This window comes from Pipistrellus kuhlii, unplaced genomic scaffold (genome assembly GCF_014108245.1).
Source record: "Pipistrellus kuhlii isolate mPipKuh1 unplaced genomic scaffold, mPipKuh1.p scaffold_m20_p_20, whole genome shotgun sequence".
NCBI classification, from domain to species: Eukaryota; Metazoa; Chordata; class Mammalia; order Chiroptera; family Vespertilionidae; genus Pipistrellus; species Pipistrellus kuhlii.
The window spans coordinates 2124274-2145286 of NW_023425516.1; the positions used below are offsets into that span (position 1 = coordinate 2124274).

A 21013-nucleotide genomic window follows, 5' to 3' on the forward strand; every position below is an offset into this window, starting at 1 on the left:
GCTCTATCCACTGAGCCAAACCGGTCAGGGCTACGATGTAATTCTTGTTATTCGTCTCAGGACAAAAAGTCCCCGCGCTGATACCGGTTAACGTAAGGGGTGCTGTTAGGATTGGGGGTACAGGGATCCCAGGGTCCAGAGCAGTTCATGGCAGTTGATGTCACTGACTCCCCCAGCCCCTCCTGCCTCCAGACTGGGGGGGTGTGAGGTGGGAACAGCTGTGCCTCTGCCTGCAGACAGGCCGGAGGAGCGGGGACGGGGGCACCGACCTCAACACGTCCCGGTAGACTTTGTGCTTCTCTCAGGATAGCATCTCCCTGCCTTGGGGAGCCGGGCGATCCCGCTGGAGATTCCCTGTGAGAGGCCGCCATGAGGGTGCACAGAGCCAGGCTCGTCTGCTTTCCTCAGGCCACGCCGGTGTGCAGGGAGGGGACGGGACCGGAGCCTGTGGATCAGGAGCCCGGTGATGTAGGTGGGGTTTGGAGGGTGGAGGAGTGGCTGTCACTCCAGACTTCCTGGAGACAGAGGCTCAGGAAAGCCCCTGCTTCCCTCGCTCACGGGGCCCATCCCGTTGGCTCTCATTCTCTGCTGGCGGTGGTGGCACTGGGCCTCACCACAGCCTGAGGTCCCAGGGGGAGGACTGCGGGGCACCCTGAGGACAGATCCCTGACCCCCATGGAAGACGGGTGATCCCCGCCCAGAGGTGGGTTCGTCCGATTCTTGCCAAGCTCATCAGAAGCAGCCACGGGTCCCTACTCTTTGGCCAGAATCCACATCCCTGGGGAGGTCGGGGGGCCGTGGGGTGGTTGTGTTTGCGTCTTTGTTCCGTCTCCAAAAGTGACATGAAAACAGTTTCTGTAAGTTTTCCCGGGATCTTATCCTGCAGGAGAAGTATCAATGTGCCACTGGCTAGCAGCTACCCAGTGGATTCTTAGATCGTTTTCAGGTAAAAGTGCCGGGAACGAGAGTAAATGTCTGAAGGCCGCTTCTCCTATTGGCGAGGAACCCACCGCGGAGATGGAGTCTCCCTTTATGTGGGCGCCCGAGGTGCAGACTAACCATTTGAGGCCGACCTGTAGTTATGGGGAAAGGAGAGAGGTGAACTCTATGTCAAGAATGACTGCAGAGCCAAAACCGGTTTGGCTCAGTGGATAGAGCGTCAGTCTGCGGACTGGGGGGGTCCCAGATTCAATTCCGGTCAAGGGCATGTACCTTGGTTGTGGGCATATCCCCAGTAGAGGGTGTGCAGGAGGCAGCTGGTCGATGTTTCTCTCTCATCGATGTTTCTAGCTTTCTGTCCCTCTCCCTTCCTCTCTGTGAAAAATCAATAATATATATATATATATATATATATATATATATATATATATATATATAAAGAATGCAGCAGAGAAGAGGAAGGCAGCAGCAGTGCTAGATGGTTCTAGAACAGGAGTCAAGCCTTTTCTATAGAGATCCAGATGATAAATATTTCAGGTGTTATGGGCCAATGGGCAAAATTGAGGATATTATATACGTAAATACTTATATAAAAAGAAAGAAAACCATCTTTTACATCATATTATTGAAAAAATTCAAAGTGTAGTGATAATTGAGTGCTTTTTTTTGGTAGTGCAGGCCTACGTATTAATGAGAAGGACAGAATTCTTTCTGGAGGAGATAACATTACACTTAATTGGGTTTCAGAGTTCGTGTTCTCCCTCATCAAATCAATTGCGGATGTCCATCTGTAAAAACCATGCTTATTGGCCTGTGGACTGAAGGGTCCTGGGTTTGATTCCAGTCAAGGGCATGTACCTTGGTTGCGGGCGCATCCCCAGTAGAGGGTGTGCAGGAGAGGCAGCTCATGGATGTTTCTCTCTCATCGATGGAACTCTCTATCCCTCTCCCTTTCTCTGTAAAATACCAATAAAATATATTTAAAAAAATAATAATAAATAAAAACCATGCTTAGCTTGTGGCCCAGATAAAAACAGACAGTGGGCATCTGCTGCCAGTGTGTGGTCCAGAATCCATCTGCAGGTGCACCTTTACCAATATCATCAGATAGAAACCTCTAGACGGCTGACCTCAGGTCAGACACCAGGCTTCGGGGCATCTCATTGGATCCTTCGAAAACCCAGTGGTAGAAGTTATTCCTGTTCTTTTCATCTCATAAAAAAAGGGCAAGAAAGTGAGAATGAGAAGGGCGGACACTTTCCTAAGGTAATCCATTTAGAAGCTGCTGTAGGATTTACATCCAGGTCTGTCTGAATTCAGAGTACAAGCTCATAACTACTAGACTAAGGCATCCATCCCACAAAGAGTCAAGACCTGAAACTGACATTGACCAAGGCCTTGATAAGATGCCCAACCAACTGATCCACACTTGTCAGGGCATTTCATTTATATATATATGTGTGTGTGTGTGTGTATATATATATATATATATATATATATATATATATATATATATATATATATATATATATATAAAACTGATTTTTTACAGAGAGGAAGAGGGATAGAGTTAGAAACATCTATAAGAGAGAAACAACCATCAGCTCCTCCTGCACACCTCCTACTGGAGATGTGCTCACAACCAAGGTACATGCCCTTGACTGGAATCGAACCTGGGACCTTTCAGTCCGCAGGCTGACGCTCTATCCACTGAGCCAAACCGGTTTCGGGTCATTTAACTTTTTGTTTGAGCTCTTCCATTTGCGTCCTTCTCATCTATTGCCTGTATCCAACTCCATTTCTTGCCGAGAACTGTGCTGGCCAGAAGCTCCTCCCCGGCTAGTTTCTGGGAGTCCACACTGTCCATGCCCGGCTGCCGGGGCCCGTGAGACCCCAGTTTGAAAGTCCTGGCTGGCCAGTCTAACGCACTATCTTTACTGCCCAGGCGTGGCTTCCGGGACCTTGGAGGCACTCTGTGCTTAGCTGGGTGTCTGCCAACCGTGGGCACTCCCTCGGACCTGCTGGTCCACATACCTAACCAGCTAGCCAGCCGAAGTGAATGGGACAGCTGAGCACCTCCCACACCACAGGATCACTCCCCCTCCCCGCCCCCAGGCCCTCTGTGGGAGGCGACATGATTCTGACAGATCGCCCAGACTCTTAGGAACCAGCCCCAGCTTGACAAGCATATGGTCAAGGGTATTGGCCTCAGAATCCCACCATTTCTAGTGTTTATACCGTGGCTCCAGGTGTAAATGAAATAGATGCTGTCTGGTGAGGGGCTCTGGAAAAAAGCCTTTTCCTCCCCCCAGTAATTTTCCCCGCTGGCCTATTTCTGCTCAGAATTTCCTGTAGTCATAGTTTCATTCCTTCGGCCTAGCGTTGCCCTTCCTGGACTCCTAAACCCCAGCATGACGGGAGTGTAAGTAGGTGTTGGATATATTCTTTTCCTCAAGGCGACGTGGCATCTTAGGGGCGCTGGGTACCCGCAGTGCCTCCGGAGGGCATTTCTGGGGGCAAGAGAGTTCAGAGATGGGAGGGGAATGAAGGTAAGACGCAGCATTCATCACGTGCTCCCCACAGTCAGGCATTGTTCCGGGTGCTGAGCTAGACCAGTGTTTCCCAACCTTCTCTCATGATGAGAATCACCTGGTGGAGTTGTTAAAACACAGATTCCTGAATCCCAACTAAGAAGTGCTAAACTAGAATTTTTGAGAACATATAGGTAAAATTGCATACCTAACTTAGTGCTCTGTATATAAAACCTGTCTTAGAGCACTAGTTAAGTATACAATTTTACCTATATGTTCTCAAAAATTCTAGTTTAGCACTTCTTAGTTGGGATTCAGGAATCTGTGTTTTAACAACTCCACCAGGTGATTCTCATCATGAGAGAAGGTTGGGAAACACTGAGCTAGACTAACTCCTGTAATCGGCACCACCACCCCACCAGGCGGGTTCTGGTGGCACCCCCACTTCACAGACGAGGCAGCGGAGGCTGGGAGGGGTTGAGCAGTTTGCCGTTGAGGGTGGAGTTGTGCGGGGGGTGGGGGGGGTTCTCACAGGACTCAGCATGTGTCATGGTCACGGCAAAGGTTCACAAAGCCGGATCAGTGAAGGGGAAGGCGCCTGCGCCCTTTATTGGGGTGAAGTCCAGCGAAGAGCAGGAGCTTCCTAGAGTCCTCGCCCCAGGACGCGCTTATTTCCTTGTGGCAGCACCCGTGAAACGCTGTCTACCAGGAGCCATTAGGGACTCTGCACCCTGAGTTTTTTTGTTTGTTTTTAAAAATATATATTTTATTGATTTCAGAGAGGAAGGGAGAGGGAGAAAGAGATAGAAACATCAATGATGAGAGAGAGAGTCATTAACAGGTTGCCTCCTGCACGCCCCCTACTGGGGATCGAGCCCACAACCTAGGCATGTGCCCTTGACTGGAATCGAACCCAAGACCCTTCAGTCCCCAGGTCGACGCTCCAGCCATTGAACCAAACCAGCTAGGGCTGCACCCTGAGTTTTTATTGAGGGCCGGTCCCTCTGGCCTCCTCTAGCATGTACCCAGCCAAACCCTAGACTCTCAGAAGGAAAGCTGGGGTTCGCTGTGAACCACATTGTCTGTCCCTGCAGTGTAGGCGCAGTGAGCCACGCTCTCATCAGTTCTGGGGGTGGTGGGAACCCCCTGACATCCACGTTCCCGGTCACCCCGCAAGCTGGCCTTTCTGGGAACAGTCTCAGGCCTGCTGTGTTAACTCTTTTTTAAATATATTTTGTTGATTTTTTACAGAGAGGAAGAGAGAGGGATAGAGAGTTAGAAACATCGATGAGAGAGAAACACTGGTCAGCTGCCTCTTGCACGCCCCGCCCCACTGGGGATGCGCCTGCAACCAAGGTACATGCCCCCAACCTGAATCGAACCCAGGACCTTTCAGTCCTCAGGCAGATGCTCTATCCACTGAGCCAAACCGGTTTCGGCTGTGCTAACTCTTTAGTGCACAGATGAACTTTCTACTCACCAGTGTTCTTCAAATGCAGCGATTTGCACTCTTTCTTCTGTCAATCAGACAGAACCGCTGGGGGTTAATGAGAGAAAGTGCCAGGGCACTTAGCGGAGCCTTTGTTCCGGTGGGAGCCGGTGAGGCCAGTGGGAGCCGGTGGGAGCCGGTGGGAGCCGGTGAGGCCGGTGGGAGCCGGTGGGAGCCGGTGAGGCCGGTGGGAGCCGGTGAAGCCGGTGGGAGCCGGTGGGAGCTGGTGGGAGCCGGTGAGGCCAGTGGGAGCCGGTGAGGCCGGTGGGAGCCAGTGAGGCCGGTGGGAGCCAGTGGGAGCCGGTGAGGCCGGTGGGAGCCGGTGAGGCCGGTGGGAGCTGGTGAGGCTGGTGGGAGCCGGTGGGAGCCGGTGAGGCTGGTGGGAGCCGGTGGGAGCCGGTGAGGCTGGTGGGAGCTGGTGAGGCTGGTGGGAGCTGGTGGAAGCCGGTCAGGGGCTCCTGTGACCCGCCCCCTGTCGTCGCAGGCGGCCCGGACCAGCTGGCGGTGAACGTCTCCTCCACGGGCTCCCTCCCCAACGGCACCCGCTTTGCCGTGCGGGGCTCCCGCGTGGACTTCGGCTGCGCCAGCAGCTCCCGGCCGCCGCCCCTGGTCGAGTGGTGGTTCCAGGCCCCGGGGTCCAGGCCTGAGCCCTTCGGGAGCAACTGGACGGCCAGCGGCTTCTCGCTGCTCCTCATGTCGCCGAACCTGCAGGGCAACTACACCTGCCGCGCCCGCAACCCGCTCAGCGGCCGGCAGCGCAGCACCACCACCGAGCTCCTGGTCTACGGTGAGAGCACCCCTCCTCCCTCTGACCTGTGAGCCCCCTGTGTGACCCTGCTGTGTGAGCCCCCTGTGTGAGCCCCCTGTGTGAACTCCGCTGTGTGAACTCTGCTGTGTGACCCCCTGTGTGAACTTCCCTATGTGAACCCCCCATGTGAACCCCCCTGTGTGACCCCCTGTGTGAACTCCCCTATGTGAACACCCCTATGTGACCCCCTGAGAACCCCCCTGTGTGAACCCCCCCGTGTGACCCCCCTGTGTGAACTCCCCTGTGTGAACTCCCCTGTGTGAACCTCCCTGTGTGACCCCCCTGTGTGAGCCCCCTGTGTGACCCCCGTGTGTGAGCCCCCTGTGTGAACTCCTCTGTGTGAGCCCCTTGTGTAACCCCCCTGTGTGACCCTGCTGTGTGAGCCCCCTGTGTGAACTCCACTGTGTGACTCCCTGTGTGAACTCCGCTGTGTGAACCCCCTGTGTGACCCCCTGTGTGAACTCCCCTATGTGAACACCCCTGTGTGACCCCCTGAGAACCCCCCTGTGTGAACCCCCCGTGTGACCCCCCGCTGTGTGAATTCTGCTGTGTGAACCTCCCTGTGTGAACCCCCCTGTGTGACCCCGCTGTGTGACCCCCTGTGTGAGCCCCCTGTGTGACCCCCTGTGACCCCCGTGTGTGAGCCCCCTGTGTGAACTCCTCTGTTTGAGCCCCTTGTGTAACTCCCCTGTGTGAACCCGCTGTGTGAACTCCCGTGTGTGACCCCCTGTGAAACCCCCCTTTGTGAACCCTCCTGTGACCCCGCTGTGTGAACCCCTGTGTGAACTCCGCTGTGTGAACCCCTTGTGTAACCCCCCTGTGTGACCCCCCTGGGTGGCCCCCCTGTGTGACCCCCTTGTGTGAGCCACCCTGTGTGAACTCCCCTGTGTGAATCCCGTGTGTGACCCCCCTGTGTGACCCCCTGTGTAACCCCTTTGTGTGACCCCCTGTGAAACCCCCCTTTGTGAACCCTCCTGTGACCCCGCTGTGTGAACTCCCCTGTGTGAATCTCCCTGTGTGACCCCTTGTGAACCCTCCTGTGTGAATCCCGTGTGTGAACCCTCCTGTGTGAACCCCCCTGTGTGAACCCCGTGTGTGAACCCCCCTGTGTGAACCCCTGTGTGAACCCTCGTGTGACCCCCCCATGTGTGAACCCCCTGTGTGAACCCCGTGTGCGCCTTGTCCTCTGTCCCACAGGCTGGCCTGCTGCATGTGTCCCCACATGCTTTTGCAGCTCCCTCTGCAGCGTGTGCACACACATCCCGGGCTGCGGGCTGGGGAGGGAGCCGCCTCTTCTAGGCCAGTGTTTCCCAAACTTTAGACATATGTGTACCCCTTCTATAATTTTCATAACACTGAGTACCCCTCGTCCTCATGAGAACGTAGAATTAGGCACAACTAAGCACAGTGCAGTGCATACCCCCACCACACTCCGGTACAACGCGTACCCCCACCAAACTCTTCCTGTACCCCTGGGGGGACGTGTACCACACTTTGGGAAACACTGTAAATTGCTGCTACGTGAGGCCCAGCATCCCTGTGAGCCACAGAGGGAGGTCCCTGCCTAGCTCATGGCTGTCTGTTTTCTTTTCTTTCTTTTTTTTTAAAATATATTTTATTGATTTTTTACAGAGAGGAAGAGAGAGGGATAGAGAGAACCATCGATGAGAGAGAAATATCGATCAGCTGCCTCCTGCTCCCCCCCTAACTGGGGATATGCCCGCAACCAAGGTACATGCCCTTGACTGGAATCGAACCTGGGACCTTTCAGGCTGCAGGCCAACGCTCTATCCATTGAGTCACACCGGTTTCAGCATTACATTGGATTTATAGGTCTGTAACTTGTTAAAATGTTGTGTTTTTAGTAATACGTGCACATGGTAAACAGGAAGTCTATGTTGGGGGTGGGAGTAAGTCCCACCAGTACCCCCTCTAGGCACCAAAACTGTCTACTGGAACTTTCCATGATAATGGAAATGTTCTGTACTGTGTAGTCTAATAACCACCTACCATGTGCAGTGAGCGCTTGAAATGGGGTGGTGTGATGGAGGAACTAAATTGGCCATTTTATTTTGTTAGTTTAAACGTATAAAGCCACACGCAGTTAGTGAGAAACACAAAGATAAGTCAGACGGAGCCCCCAGCAGAGGAAACCTGGCTGCCGTCTGGCCTTCATCTGTGCCAGGAGCTGAGCACGGTACCCCGCTGTCCCTGCTCCCAGCTCTGCGGGCCAGCCCGGTGCTGACCTCGGCGTTGGGAGTAAGCCCAGGCTCCCTCGGGTGTCTTGCAGCTCCCCCTGTGTCAGACCTCGAGTGCTGGGCAGAGATGTCACCAAGCCCGCTCCTGCTGCAGCTCACCTGCCGCTGGGACGGGGGGTACCCGGACCCTAACTTCCTGTGGACAGAAGAGCCAGGAGGCGTGGTTGTGGGGACGTCCAAGTTGGAGACGCTGAACCGGTCCCGGCTGTCAGATGGCCAGAAGTTCAAGTGCGTCGGGAGCCACATAGCAGGGCCGGAGCTGGGAGCCAGCTGCGCGGTGCAGATCCGTGAGTCTGGCGTGCCTTGGCCCGGGGTTGGGGTCCACCCGCCTTCCTCTGGGAGAGCCGTTTGATGCCTTCCTTTCAGCCTTGGAAGCTTAACCAAGCTCCTTGGTCCTAGGCTGAGCTATATTAATTGAGCACCCTGTACACGAGGCAGTTTCTAGGTGCTGGAGATGGGCCAGGGAACAAGACAAACAAGGTTTTTTATTAGCGATCTCCCGTACGTAACACATCACCCCCAAACTTAATGGCTTAAAACAACCAATCACTTACCATCTCAGGATCTCAGTGGGTCAGGAATTCCCAGAGGGCGCGGTGGGGAGGGTGTGTCTGGGATCCACCATGCCTGGGTCTTGGCTGCAGGCCTCGCCGGGAGGGCTGACGTCACCCGAAGGCTCTCACTCTCCCACCTGGCAGGCCGCCTCCTCTCTGGGTGGGACGCTCCACAGGGCCCCGTGCGCGTCCTCACAGCATGGCGGCCGGCTTCCCCCAGAGCAGGTGATGCAGGAAGGTTAAGCCAGGTGGATGGTACCTTTTTATGACCGAGCCTCCAGCCAGGTGGCTTCCCGCGCACCACGTTCTGTTCATTGAGCGAGTCACTCAGTCTGGCTTCACTTTCAAGGAGAGTGGGGGACATTAAGTACTATTTTCTTTTTTTTTTAAGGCAACACTGTTTGAAGGGAGAAGTGTCGAAGAATTTCTGGACACATTACTATTCCTCTTTTACAGAGCTTAAAATCTGGGTGGTGTGCAGGTGGGAAGACGACAAAAAAAATACAATAAATAAGATAGGTTCAGATGGTGAGAATGATTATGAGAATATAATGGTATTTGTAAGAGAGTCTCTTTATTTATTTATTTATTTATTTTGCAATTGGAGCTTTTTTTAATGTTTTTTTAAAAATATATTTTATTGATTTTTTACAGAGAAGAAAGGAGAGAGATAGAGAGCTAGAAATGTCGATGAGAGAGAAACATCGACCAGCTGCCTCTTGCACACCCCCTACCAGGTATGTGCCCGCAACCAAGGTACATGCCCTTGACTGGAATCGAACCTGGGACCTTTCAGTCCGCAGACCGATGCTCTACCACTGAGCCAAACCGGTTTCAGCAGCAGTTGGAGCTTTTTTTATTGCCCTTGGTGTTCCCTCCTTGTAGAGGTCGCCTTCTGTAGCCACAGGACCCTAGGGCCAGGTGCCAAACAGCAGCAGCAGTGATGGCGGGTGGCTTGGCCCCCTCGACGTTGAGGATGAGGCGGTCGTAGCCAAAGCCGGACACTCGGGCAATGACGCGGGCGGCGTCCTCACGGCGGTGGAAGCTGATGAAGGCAGAGCCCTTGGACTGGCCAGTGGTCTTGTCCTTCGCCAGGTAGAGGCGGGAGATGGAGCCGAAGGGTCTGGAGAGCTCTTGCGGGTCTGTCTCACGGGTGTCCTCTGGCAGGTTGGTGGCGCGGGTGGTGGCATTGTCATCAGCTCTGCGGCTGGGCTGCATGGACTCCCCATGGCGGCTGGCCCCGTCCCGCAGGCTCGGTGGCACGTACTTCCCTGTCTTGCTCTGGGCCGCCCGCACCGGCTCCCGCTCTCCAGGCAGTTTGTCCTTCTCGCCGGCGGACAGGCCCAGTTGCTCAGCCAGCTCCTTGTGCATGGGCCCCAGCGTGTCCTTGTAGGGACTGCGGGTGGTCCAGGGGTCGCCCTTGCAGACACGGCAGGGCACGATCTTCTGGCCCTTGGGCTTGTTCATTGGGTCCTCCTCCTCCTGGCAGTTCAGATCCTCCTTGCTGGTGATGAAAGTCATGGACACATCCTCACTGACTGTGGTGGTGGCCACATTGGGCCTCGGTGGGCCAAACTCTGAGTTCCCAAACTTCTTCCAGTTCTTCCTCTTTGCAACTGCCTTTGAGGCCTTCCGGGTCTCAATTCTGAAGGTGCGGACAATCTTGAACTTCTTGCTATCTTCATCTATCTTGTACTCGGTTACTGTCTTGATGTTTCCATTGATGATGTCCTTGGGTGCTGGAAGTGGAGCTCCTGGCAGTCGCTCAGGCTCTGGGCTCATGTCGCCAGTGGCCAAAGGGATCCCCTTAAGGAGCTCGCTGGTTGTCCTCTCCCTCCTCCTCTGCCTGGTCGGCCCAGCTGGGTTTCGAATCAAAGTCCCCAGTGGGCATTCAAGAGAGTCTCTTTTAGGGAAGGTGTTAGGGAGGTCTCCTTGGGGCAGTAAGACAGGGTTGAGCAAAGTGGTTTACAGGTGTGAGTATGAAAACACGGAGTGTATTCTTGTATTATTGTTTATTAATTACTAGAGGCCTGGTGCACGAATTCATGTATGGCTGGGGTCCCTTGGCCTGGCTGGTGATCCAGGCTGGCCCAGTGGGGGAGGGGAGGAGAGAGAGGGTGGAGCAAGGGAGGGAGAGGAAGAGACTACAGGAGATTGGCTGGGAAAGTACACTGACCACCAGGGGGCAGCTCCTGCATTGAGTGTTTGGTCAACAGGTCATAACGGTCATTTAAGCTTTTATATATAGAGATTGTATTATTTTCCATATGAATAACTGTAGACCTACTTTTACCCCAGTCTGTACAGTTTTTGAGCTGAGACTTCCAGGACGAGAAGGAGTTGACCGGGTGAAGTTGACTGAGGGTTGAGTACTTGTGGCAGAGAGGACAGCAAAGGCAGATGTCTTGAGATGGAAACATACTCGGCATTTGAGGTACTTAGAGAAGATCAGTGTAGCCAGAGCATTGTGCTTGAGGTACCGATGAGCCTTGGTGGGTGTGGTGGGTTGAATTGTGTCCCCCAAGAAAGTTGTTTCAAGTCCTAACCCAGGTACCTATGGAATAAGGGTCCTTGCAGATGTTGTTATGGTAAGATGAGGTCATACGTCATATTGGATGAGGGTGGGCCCTATTTAATGGCTGGCATCCTTATAAAGAGAGGAAAATTTGGACATGAACACACAGGGAGAACACCTGATGATGATGGAGGCAGAGGTTCATAATGCATCTACAAGCCAAGGAATGCCAATGACTGCCAATCAAACAGAAACTAAGGGAGAGGCATGGGGTAGTGTCTCCATCAGCACCTTTAAAGGAACCAGGCCTGCTGATACCTTGATTATGAACTTTTGACTTTCTGAGCTGTAGAGACGGCCTGTTGCTTTAAGCCACCCAGTGGCTGTATTGTAACAGCTCTGGAAACTAACACCATGGGTGCGCAAGGCCCTGGGCGGGTTGGGTTTTATCGGCCGTGGTGAGATTTTCCTCGTGGTTTACCAGGATCGTCTTCAGAGGTGCCGGGCTGAGCTGGCTGTGCCAGGAGGTGCTTGTTTTCCTGGTCACGTGCTATTCCAAGGGCAGTAAGCAGACATGGCCCAGGGCCCTCTGTGTCAGAGACTGTGCCTGGCCCGGGGCAATGGGCAGACCAAGACTTACTTTCTGTACTGGAACAGGGCTTAGCAAGCGGCTTTTTGCAAACTTTAAAAATGAGATATAATTTACATAGCATAAACTTTACTATTTTAAAATGTATTCATTCAGCCGAAACCGGTTTGGCTCAGTGGATAGAGCGTAGGCCTGCAGGCTGAAAGGTCCCAGGTTCGATTCCGGTCAAGGGCATGTACCTGGGTTGCGGGCACATCCCCAGTAGGGGGTGTGCAAGAGGCAGCTGATCGATGTCTCTCTCATCGATGTTTCTCTCTCTCTATCCCTCTCTCTTCCTCTCTGTAAAAAAAAATCAATGAAATATATTTAAAAAAAATAAAATGTATTCATTCAGTGGTTTTTAAAAATTAGTTGATGGATATTTAGAGAGAGAAGGGGAGAGGGAGAGAGAAACATCAAAGTGAGAGCAAAACAGGGATGGGCTGCTTTCTGCATTCCCCTTACCAGGGACCCAGCCTGCAGCCTGGACATGTGCCCCGAGCAGAAATCAGACGGGCAGCCTCTCCATGTCTGACCAGCTGGGTCACCCCGGCCAGGGCTGACCCAGGGTTGGCTTGTTCGCTTCGTATGTTCACAACGCTGTCACCACGACCTCATTCCAGGAAATCCCCTTCCCCCAGAGAGCAGCCCTGCACCCAGGGCAGTCCCTCTGGAAAGACGGTGCGAGTGTCACTCCCCACAGCTCCTCCTGACAGTCAATGCTCCCTTCTTCTTTTAGGCTCTTCCTGTTTGCTCGTTAGGACATGGCTTTGTGACATCTGGTATTATTGTTTGCTTAGCATTGTATTATTTTCCATACAAACAACTAGAGACCTACGCCTGCCCCACCCTGTGAGTGCTCAGGATTAGGCAATGCTTCTGGAGAAGGGAGCTGACAGGTTTCCGAATTCTAGGAAGCAGACACAGCACCTGGAACCTTCCGCACTCTGACATGGTCCAGTTTTCCCCTGTTCCCTCACGGGCACTCGAGCCCACCGCTTCTCAAGCCTTGATGCACACAAGTCACCTGGGGACCTAGGAATGATGCAACTTCGGACTCTCTGGGTTTGAGGGGGGCCCGAGACTCTGCATTTCTAATCAGTTCCCAGCACGTGCTGCTGCTGCTGGTCCACAGACCCCCCTTCCAGTAGCAAGGCCCTTGGGGCAGAGGGGTACACGGCTCATCATTCACTTGGGGGGACTGGTAAGTCGTTGAGAAGTAACGTCGATGTCCACCTTAGGGATGCAGAACAGCGTAGCTCCCCAAAATCATGAGAAATAGTACTTTTGGGGAGTCCTGCCGCTCATCTCTCTCTTCAAACAGCACGTAGGTCCCTGAACTAAAAACAAACAAAAACCCAACGCAACCCATGATGAGCTGCATGGCCAGCCCAGCATGTCAAGGACCCAGCATGTGTGGTCCGTCTCTCGCAGATCTCGGAGGCCTTTGCATCCCCCTCCCCCCGACCCCTGACCCCTGACCCCTGACCCCACCCTGGCACACAGCACCTCTTAAGCGAAACTCGTTGAATTCTTGGATGGGTGGGTGACTCAGCTTTCTGAGGGGGTGAATGCTGTGTGTGTCCAAAGTGTACTTATGTACATGATCTTTGGGAGTTTGGAGGGACTAGCCCAGGTGTCGGCAACCTGAGGCTCCGGAGCCGCATGCGGCTCTTTTTGTTAAGTGAAAAAATCCTTTTTCTGCACGATCCGGTATATAGCATTAAGGTAAGAAACAATATATGCAGTGTTATATTTGTTTTAAATGTCACAATGGTTTTGCGGCTCCCAGGTGTTTTTTTTTTTCCTCCGAAAACAGGTCCAAGTGGCTCTTTATGTCTTAAAGGTTGCCGACCCCTGGACTAGCCAATTATTTGTTTTGATTTTCATAAGACGGGGGTCAGGGGTCGGGGGCATTTCTCAAACTTCAGTTGGGGGCCTGCAAAGTACAAACATACTAAGGCTGGACACCGCCCTGGCTTCATGGCCCCAAAGGAAATGCGGGTTAGCCACAGACGGGGTGTGTGTGTGTGTGTGTGTGTGTGTGTGTGTGTGTTTGAGCAATGTCGGGTAGGGGGCACTGACTATTGACCCAAGAACAGGTGCAACATGTGAGTGTCCTGAGCAAACCTAGGTTCGTGGGGTTCTTTTTTGTTGACCTACAGAGAGAGGCCTGGTCTGTCCCCGCTCCTCCTCCCCCACCCTTCTACCCGGGATGCCAGCAATGAAACCCTAGATTCTCTCTGGGAACAACTGCCAAGGGGAAGTGTGCCATTTCACCCTCCCAGGCGGGAACCCAGTGTGCCCTCTGTGTCTCCCAGCTGCCGGAAACGGTCTTACAACCCAAGATGAATTTGGTGTTCGTCTTGGGAAAGGGTTTCTTGTGCAGAGAAAGCAAATGGGTCACTGAGGCCTGCCTTACAGATCCTCATGTCCTGCTCAGGCCCCAAGGCCACGGGCACCCTGAGGCATTTTTTAAAAATATATATATATTATTGATTTTTTACAGAGAGGAAGGGAGAGAGATAGAGAGCTAGAAACGTCGATGAGAGAGAAGCATCGACCAGCTGCCTCTTGCACACCCCCTATTGGGGATGTGCCCGCAACCCAGGTACATGCCCTTGACCGGAATCAAACCTGGGACCTTTCAGTCCGCAGACCGACGCTCTACCACTGAGCCAAACCGGTTTTGGCCTAGAACAGAACCGGGGTGGGCAGAGTGCAGGTCCCCCAGCCATGGCCGTTTCCTGGTCTGCAGAGCCCGTGTTAGGTTACCTCCCGTGGCTAAAGGGACTTCGCAGGTGTGATTGAGGATTTGAGATGGGGCGGTTGTCCTAGATTTCCGGATGGGCCCGATGTCATCGCGAGAAGCCTTAACCAAAGGGAGGCTGGAGGGTCACCCTCAGTAGTGGGTGGTGTAACAGACACAAAAGGTTGATGTGAAGGGGCCACCAGCCCAGGAATGCAGGTGGCTCCGGACGCTGGGAAAACAAGGAAATGGATTCTCCCCTGGAGGCTCCAGAAGGAACCAGCTCTGCCGATATTTTGCTTTTAGCCCAATAATGTCACGTTGGACTTCTGACCTCCGGAACTGGGAAAGCATACGTTTCTTTGTTTTAAGCCGCCGAGTTTGCTGCCGTCGGTCACAGCAGCAATAGGAAACTGTACAGCTGCCTTATTGTCTCCTTGAACACCCTTGTCAGACTGTATGCCCTTTTTCAAAAAAATATGCTCAGTGTGGTTGTTACACAGAGAAGCCTACAGCACAGAGGTAAGGAATGTGGCCCATGGGAGCCTGGCTGTTTGGGTTCCAGTCTTACATCCGGGTTTGCCCAAGACGTCCCCCGTTTTCGCATTGAAAGCCCCAAACCAGGACAGTGCGTCACCCTGAATCTTAGCTGCATCACTTACTTAGTTGTGTGACTTTGAGCCAGTTATTTAACTTTCTCCGTGCCTTAGTCTCCCCGTCTGTAAAATGGAACTAATGGCAGGGTTGTTAAAAGAACTAATTGGATTAATATGAATAACAGTGTCTCACCCATTGTCAGTGCTCTGTAAATGTTAGCATTTGTTATTATATTAGAGGCCCAGTGCACGAATTCATGCACATTGAAAGGAAGTTAATTAGAAGAAATATTTTAATATCGCTATTCGCCCTTCCTCTATAATAGAAGTGTCAGAGATGAGAGAAAATTAGAAAAATGTATATGAAAATAATATATGTTGATTAATAAATAAACAATAACAGGATATAACAATAAAGACATGCTATAAAAACAACAACATGACATAAAAACATTAATAAAAACAACGATGACAAATTGATTAAACTTATTCTAATATCTCCCTTGTACCACATTAAGAGTAAAAACACTTTCAGAGTGCTTGACTGATTTCCCTTGTGATGAAGTATTTACAACTTAACTTTAACAGAGAGAAAGCAATACATAACTTACCATGTCCGAAAACGGATTCAGGTAGGAATAGTCTTACTCTGTCTAGAGTTTGTCCTTGTGACTTATTAACAGTCATTGCAAATGCTGGCGTCACAGGAAACGGTCTTCGAATTAATTTAAATGGGAGGCCAGTGTCAAATGGGGACAAATCAGTTCTTGGAATCAGAACAACCTCCTTCCTCAGGTCCTGTTAATAGTTCAGCTTCGATTATGTTAGGTCACAATCTTTTGATAATTAACCTAGTACCATTACAAAGACCCCATTTACTACTAAGATTTCTCAGTAGCATAATGATCGCACCCACTTTCAATTTTAATTCATGACATGGCATTCCCAAAGGAGTAATACTATTAAGAAATTCGATGGGAGCGTTATGTATTGCACATGCGTGAGTCAGTGTTTTTTTTTTTAAACTAGAGGCTCGATGCACAAAATTCGTGCAAGGGGCTCAGCCCTCAGCAGCCACAGCGGCTGCCTTTGGCCCTTGTAGTCCTAGCTTTGTCTGGAAGGTCATCCGGAAGATCTGGTCTAATTAGCATATTACACTTTTATTATTATAGACTGCCAGTGCACGTCATATGTACTCACAGGTTGGTCAGTCAGACGTATGGACGGCCGGCCGGTCACTTAGCTTTTATATATGTAGATAAGACCAGGTGTGGCCGAAACCAGTTTGACTCAGTGGATAGAGCGTCGGTCTGTGGACTGAAAGGTCCCAGGTTCGATTCCAGTCAAGGGCATGTACATTGGTTGTGGGCACATTCCTGGTAGGGGGTGTGCAAGAGGCAGCTGGTCGATGTTTCTCTCTCATCGACGTTTCTAGCTCTCTATCTCTCTCCCTCTCTGTAAAAAAAAAATCAATAAAATATATATAAAAAAAAAAAAAGACCAGGTGTGGCACAGAAATTCCTAAAGTTGCTTTATTAGAAAGGAGATCATATTCTTGAAAATCTCAGGCCACCACTTGAATCTTTTTTTAAAATTTATATATATATATATATATGTACATTTTATTGATTTTTTTACAGAGAGGAAGGGAGAGGGATAGAGAGTTAGACACGTCGATGAGAATCATTCACCAGCTGCCTCCTGCACACCCCCCACTGGGGATGTGCATGACTGAAGGGTCCCAGGTTCATGACTGAAAGGTCCCAGGCCCTTGACTCGGAAACCAACCTGGGACCTTTCAGTCCGCAGACCGACGCTCTATCCACTGAGCCAAACTGGTTTCGGCCGCTTGAATCTTTTTAAAAAAAATGTATTTTTATTGATTTCAGAGAGGAAGAGATAGATACATCACTGATGAGAGAGAATCATTGATTGGCCCCCTCCTACACTGGGGATTGAGCCCACAACCTAAGCATATATCCTGGACCGGAATCAAACCTGGGACCCTTCAGTCTGCAGGCCAACGCTCTATCCACGGAGCCAAACTGGCCAGGGCCGCTTGAATCTTCTTAAGCATTTGTCTTTCTTTATCTTCTTCTGATCACCAGGCAGCCCCTCCCTTCTCTCCGAGCCCATGAAGACTTGCTTCGTGGGGGGCAACGTGACCCTCACCTGCCTGGTGTCTGGAGCCTACCCCTCTGCCAAGGTCCTGTGGCTGCGGAACCTCACCCAGCCCGAGGTGGTCATCCAGCCCAGCAGCCACTACGTCATCTCCCAGACGGGCCAGAGCTCCACCCTGACCGTCCGGAACTGCTCCCAGGCCCTGGATGAGGGCTACTACGTCTGCCGCGCCGAGAACCCCGTGGGGGTGAGGGAGGCGGCGACCTGGCTGAGCGTGAAAGGTGAGTGAGAGGAGAGGCGCCCAGTGCGGGAGTCTGAGCGCGTCAGCCTGGAGTGCCCCTGCGGGTGGGTCTCTGCCGTCTGGGAGAAGCAGATCTGTTTGCTTGTGGTTTGACAAGATGGATGGGAAAAATGAGGGTCCAGTCCTAAATTTCTAATATTTGCATAATGGTAACAGTGCTTAACATCTGTTATATACCCAAGGATATCTACCGATCTATTATATAAATCTATATATAATGAAAAAATATATATTTAAAATATATATTAATATGAAATGTATAAAAGTAAAAACTATAATGTAAGTGGTGAAGCATCATAGCAAAATGAACACCATCCCACCCAGGAAACTGCATCCCACTTAGGATGTAGGTCAGGGCCAGCACTGCTGGCGTCTCCGCTAGGCTTTGTGCCAGATTTAGAAAACAGCATCAAAACCAATAAGACAGGCTACACACTTAAATCTGCATTTCAGAGAACAAAGAATAACTTTAAGTGGTGTAAGCGTGTCCCCAATGTTGCACAGGGCATACTGATTCTAGAGCATTATTTGTTGTGTATCGAAATCCAGATTTAACTGGGTATCCTGTATTTTATCTTTTTTTTAAAAAACAAAACATATATTTTTATTGATTTTAGAGAGGAAAAGAGAGAAACATCAATGATGAGAAAGAGTCATTGATTGGCTGCTTCCTGCATGCCCCCTACTGGGGATGGAGCCTGTAACCCACCCATGTGCTCTTGACTGGAATTGAACCTGGGACCAGTGCTCTATCCACTGAGCCAAACCAGCCAGGGCCTGTATTTTATCTTGCAACCACGCCTGTAGGCCTTGTGTTAGTCTGATCCTGGCCTCCTAAAATAAAAACCACTATCCTGGATTTCATGTCTGACTTAAGAAAAAAAATTGTTATATATGTACACACTACTAAATATTGATAGTATTGCTGTTTATTTTTGGTTTTGAGTTTTAAAAAATGCCGGTTACCATATAAATATAGTCTTTTGTGACTTCTTTTTTCACCCTCCATTTTGTCCCAGTGTGTCTTTTCATCGCTGCATAACTTTGCTCTGTGTCATTATTACACAACTACGTACTGATTTTCCTGCTGATGGATGTTTGTGTTGTTTCTGATTTGTTTGTTTCATTTTGTTTTGATGGACAAACAGTGTTGCTATGAAAATATTTTACCAACTCCTGTGTGTAATATACACCAGGTCCCCCTGACAAATATTTCTCTAGGATATGTATAAGGAGTAGAAATGAAGGATAGCAGGTTATGTGCATGTTCTATCTTTTGGGGGCAACCAAATTACCTTCCGAAGCGATTAGATGTTTCCATTTGTCAGAGTATTTTATGAGCGTCCGTGTTCCACATTTTCACCGGGCGCTTTATGATTCTGTCCATCAGGGAGGTGTAACATGGAACCTCACTGTGGTTCTAATGTGAATTTCTCTGATTACTCAGAAGGTCGAGCATTATTTCATGTTTAGTTGCTGCTTGGATTTCTTCTATGAAATCCATACATATTTGTATCTTTTGATATATCTGACCCTTTCTTAGAGATATGAAAGCATTCTTTAGAGATTCGCATGCCAGTTCCTTGTTAGTTTTATGTTAGAGGTGTCTTCTTTCAGTTCCTTGTGGGTCCTTCTCACTTTCTTTATGGTACCCTCTGATTAGCAAACATTCTTACCTTAATGTAGATGATTCCGTGGATTTATTTTTATATCATTAGCAATTTTTATCTTAAAAATCTTTTTAACTGTCCAACCATCACATTGATAGTAAATGTCTTATTGTCTTGCCTTCCACAATTAAATCTTTAATGCTTTTTGTGAATGGTGTGAGGTCAGGACCAAGTTTTTCTTCCCCTCCCCCCTCGTTTTTGCCAGCACCCATTTCTCAAACAGTTCCTCTGTTTTCTCACTAATCTGTCATATGTCAGGTTTCCTTTTATGCGGGGGCCTGTGAAGTGTCCTTTTCTGTGTGGGCCGCTATTGGGTTCTCCGTTCTGTTTGCACTCTTAATGGCCGTGGCCTTCGGGACAGCCTTGGAGTGTGGTGGGCACAGAGATGTTCACGCTCCCATGTGCCTGTGTGCGCATGCTTCACTTGGTTCCCACACGGTCTGAGGCAGGGAGAGGAGGTACTGATCCTGCTTTACAGAGAGGTCATATGCCTCGCCCAACATCGTGAAACTGAGATAAGACAGGACCAGGATGGAGGAGGGAGGCGTGCCTGAGCTGGCTGCAGGCGTGTGTGTGTGTGTGTGTGTGTGTGTGTGTGTGTGTATGCGTGTGCGCGTGCGCGGGGGAGGGGGGGTCATCAGCAGTGTGACTGTCCTTGCAGAGCCCCTGAACATCGTGGGCATCGTGGGCACCATCGTGAGCCTCCTCCTGCTGGGCCTGGCCATCGTCTCGGGGCTCCTGCTCTATTACAGCCCCGTGCTCTGCTGGAAACGTAAGCTCTCCTCGGTCCTGCTGCTTCTCCTTTGGGCTGTTTGAAAGGGGGTGGCTGGGGGGTGGGGGTATCGGAGGCCCCTGTTAGGCTCCCCTTGGAAATCCCACCCCATAGGCTTCTTCACTGGGCCCAGATGTTCCATCAGCACCATCCCGGACACCCTGTCACCCCGGACGCCCTGTCACCCTGAACACCTGTCACCCCAACACCCTGTCACCCTGGACACCCTGTCACCCCGAACACCTGTCACCCCAACACCCTGTCACCCCAGATGCCCTGTCACCCCGGACACCCCGTTACCCCGGGCGCCCCGTCACCCCAAACACCTGTCACCCCGGACGCCCTGTCACCCTGAACGCCCTGTCACCCCGAACGCCTGTCCCCTCTCCCGTGGGCCGGCGTCCCCTGTCATTCCTTGGCCCATGGGAGAGTGAGTAAGAAGGTGGGAGCTGGAGCTGCTGGTGTTTGATAGTAACTGTGTCTCCTTCCTCCCTGCAGTGGGAAGCACTGTCAGGTGAGTGTCCCCGAGCCCATGTCCAGCACCGTGTCCGGGATCTGCCTTCACTGCGGCTTCCTTTTGTCAGAACCAGAGCAGCTACTCCCGCTGAGGCCAGCCGGGCCGGCCCGGGGCTGGGCCTCCCCCGTTATTGACAAACTCCTCCAGAACCCCTGCGGTGCAGGCGCATCTCCGCCTCCCGGACAGGGAGCAGAGCCCGGGGATGTCCGCAGCCTCCCCGGGGAGGAACGGCCTGGCCTGGCCTGGCCTGGCCGCTCCAAAGTCTGTTCCTCTTCCAGCGGGGCCGGGCCGGGCGGCGCTGAGGCAGAGTCAGTGTGTGCGTCAGCCAGTCACCCACACTCCCCTCCCCGGCTCTCCCAGGAGCGGACGGATGAGTGAGCCGTGTCCACAGCGGCTTTGGGAGGACTAGTCTGAGCGCCGTGGGGCCCCTCCCGGGAGGGCACCCAGGAGGGCACCCAGGAGGGACCGGGCACCCAAACGGAACTGCACTTTGTTCCGGGAGGTTTGGGCGGAGCAGAGGACCTTTGTTTCTCTTTCCCCCTGAACAGCCTGGCATGGTCTTCTC

General features: G+C 51.6%; 2 protein-coding genes across 5 annotated transcripts in view; one reads left to right on the top strand and one right to left on the bottom strand.

Annotated features, from left to right (window-relative positions):
* VSIG10 (V-set and immunoglobulin domain containing 10) overlaps positions 1 to 21013 on the top strand; it is a 32934-nt gene that overhangs the window by 7664 nt on the left and 4257 nt on the right. For 2 of the 4 annotated variants that reach the window (XM_045585396.1, XM_045585397.1), the window contains 5 exons: positions 5444 to 5746; positions 8058 to 8312; positions 17176 to 17469; positions 19821 to 19931; positions 20430 to 20445. In XM_045585396.1, the coding sequence (XP_045441352.1) occupies positions 5444 to 5746; positions 8058 to 8312; positions 17176 to 17469; positions 19821 to 19931; positions 20430 to 20445 (979 nt within the window). Of the gene's footprint in view, positions 1 to 5443; positions 5747 to 8057; positions 8317 to 17175; positions 17470 to 19820; positions 19932 to 20429; positions 20446 to 21013 lie in introns of all 4 variants that reach the window. The other 2 variants (XM_036449198.2, XM_036449201.2) reach the window with 2 other exon arrangements.
* Positions 9399 to 10485, bottom strand: LOC123652827 (eukaryotic translation initiation factor 3 subunit G-like). The gene is given in 2 exon segments (XM_045585398.1): positions 9399 to 10404; positions 10406 to 10485. Coding segments are annotated over 2 exon segments (1056 nt in total). The 5' UTR covers positions 10471 to 10485; the 3' UTR covers positions 9399 to 9413.